The sequence below is a fragment of the Triticum dicoccoides genome, chromosome 5B, assembly GCF_002162155.2.
Source record: "Triticum dicoccoides isolate Atlit2015 ecotype Zavitan chromosome 5B, WEW_v2.0, whole genome shotgun sequence".
Lineage (NCBI taxonomy): Eukaryota > Viridiplantae > Streptophyta > Magnoliopsida > Poales > Poaceae > Triticum > Triticum dicoccoides.
In genome coordinates, this window is record NC_041389.1 from 148070984 (window position 1) to 148072450 (window position 1467).

The window sequence follows — 1467 nt, forward strand, 5'->3', positions numbered from 1 at the left end:
GGTAGCTGCAACGATGTTACATAGTGCAGAAGTTGTCCCATGTATTTTTTTCAAGTGTTTGAATTAATTTACATTACGTAATTTAAGTTAAGTGTATTGGAAACAAAATTGAAGATATTTGTTGTGGATATTTTACATGGATTCTAAATCTTTATGTGGGTAGACTAAACTTGATATGGAAGGAATCTATAAAGAGAGATATGAAGGACTGGACGAACTATCCATGGACAGGGGTGCCTGGAAGTTAGCTATCCATGTGCCAGAACCATGAGTTGTTTCCGAGATCTTATGGGTTTCAGCTCTAGCCTATCCCAACTTGTTTGGGACTAAAGGCTTTGTCGTTGTTGTTGTCTAAATTTTTATCCCAGATATTTTGGAGTTCAATTCATGTTTTTCTAAACCATTTGCATTTTCCAGGAATTGAGAGACTTCTTTTTTTGTTTTGTTTTGCAAAATAGAGCCTACTGGCATTGGCCAACGCACTAGCGAGCTGGTCAGATCCGGGTAGGACCTGCGATGAATCACTATTTGCACCATTGGGACTCAGTGTGCATTTTCATACTTTTAGGACTCACTTGACACACTTAGAATACTTTTAGGGCCTCCAATAGATTTTACTCTTGAATCTGACAAAGATGGTACAGTCACATGTCAGAGAAAGAGAACTATGAGACTGGGCTGCAGCTTGGGCTAGATGATGAGCTAGGCTGGTTACTTGAGTAGTTTGGGCTGAAGGAGGAAAAAACAACTAGTTGAGAAAAATTCTTCATCAAATTCATACAACCCAGAAGTAATGTGCAGAACCACAATAAATATCTCCACAACATTATTTCGATTGGACAAATGTTCCAATATATGGATTCAACTCAAATTAACTCAAAACACTTTGAATTTGTTCAATAATATATATGGGACTATTTTGCACTAAGTAACATCCTTGCAACTGAAAAACAAAACTTAGAAAAAACAGGATATTACAACTGCTGTTGTCCATGGTACAATGATCTACAAGTACATTGATCTATGAGTACTACAAAACGAGATCGAATTCACAAATTACTGGGAAAAATGAACAGACCTTTGATGATTTGGCTGTATGACATCCATTAGGAACCCCAGGACTTGCAACACTACGCAATCTTTTGGCACTGTTTATTGGACCATGCTCAGGAGTTGTCCAGTCAATCCCTAACTGATACATCTTGATGGCAGCATCAAAAAGATAATGATAGCATTCAGCCTGAAGAAAAGCAAGACCATAAAATGTACTGAATACCTGCCCTCGCATAAATCCCAGGAACCATAAGAATTATTCCTCAACACAGCACACAAAAACTATGTCGCAAAACTCTCATAAAAAAGAAGAATAAACTATCCGTCTACTAAACAAGAGGGCTAAATGATGGGGGATTTGATGATTTGCCCCACTTTACAAGGGGTTTGATGATTTGCCCTTTGATTGTCTCA

At 37.8% G+C, this 1467-nt stretch overlaps 1 protein-coding gene across 1 annotated transcript in view; it reads right to left on the reverse strand.

The window, feature by feature from the left end:
• The window catches only part of LOC119307915 (probable bifunctional methylthioribulose-1-phosphate dehydratase/enolase-phosphatase E1), a 10874-nt gene that overhangs the window by 2890 nt on the left and 6517 nt on the right, over positions 1–1467 (reverse strand). Inside the window, exon 6 of the mRNA XM_037584013.1 lies at positions 1079–1240. Within this exon, the coding sequence (XP_037439910.1) occupies positions 1079–1240 (162 nt within the window). The remainder of the gene's footprint in view (positions 1–1078; positions 1241–1467) is intronic.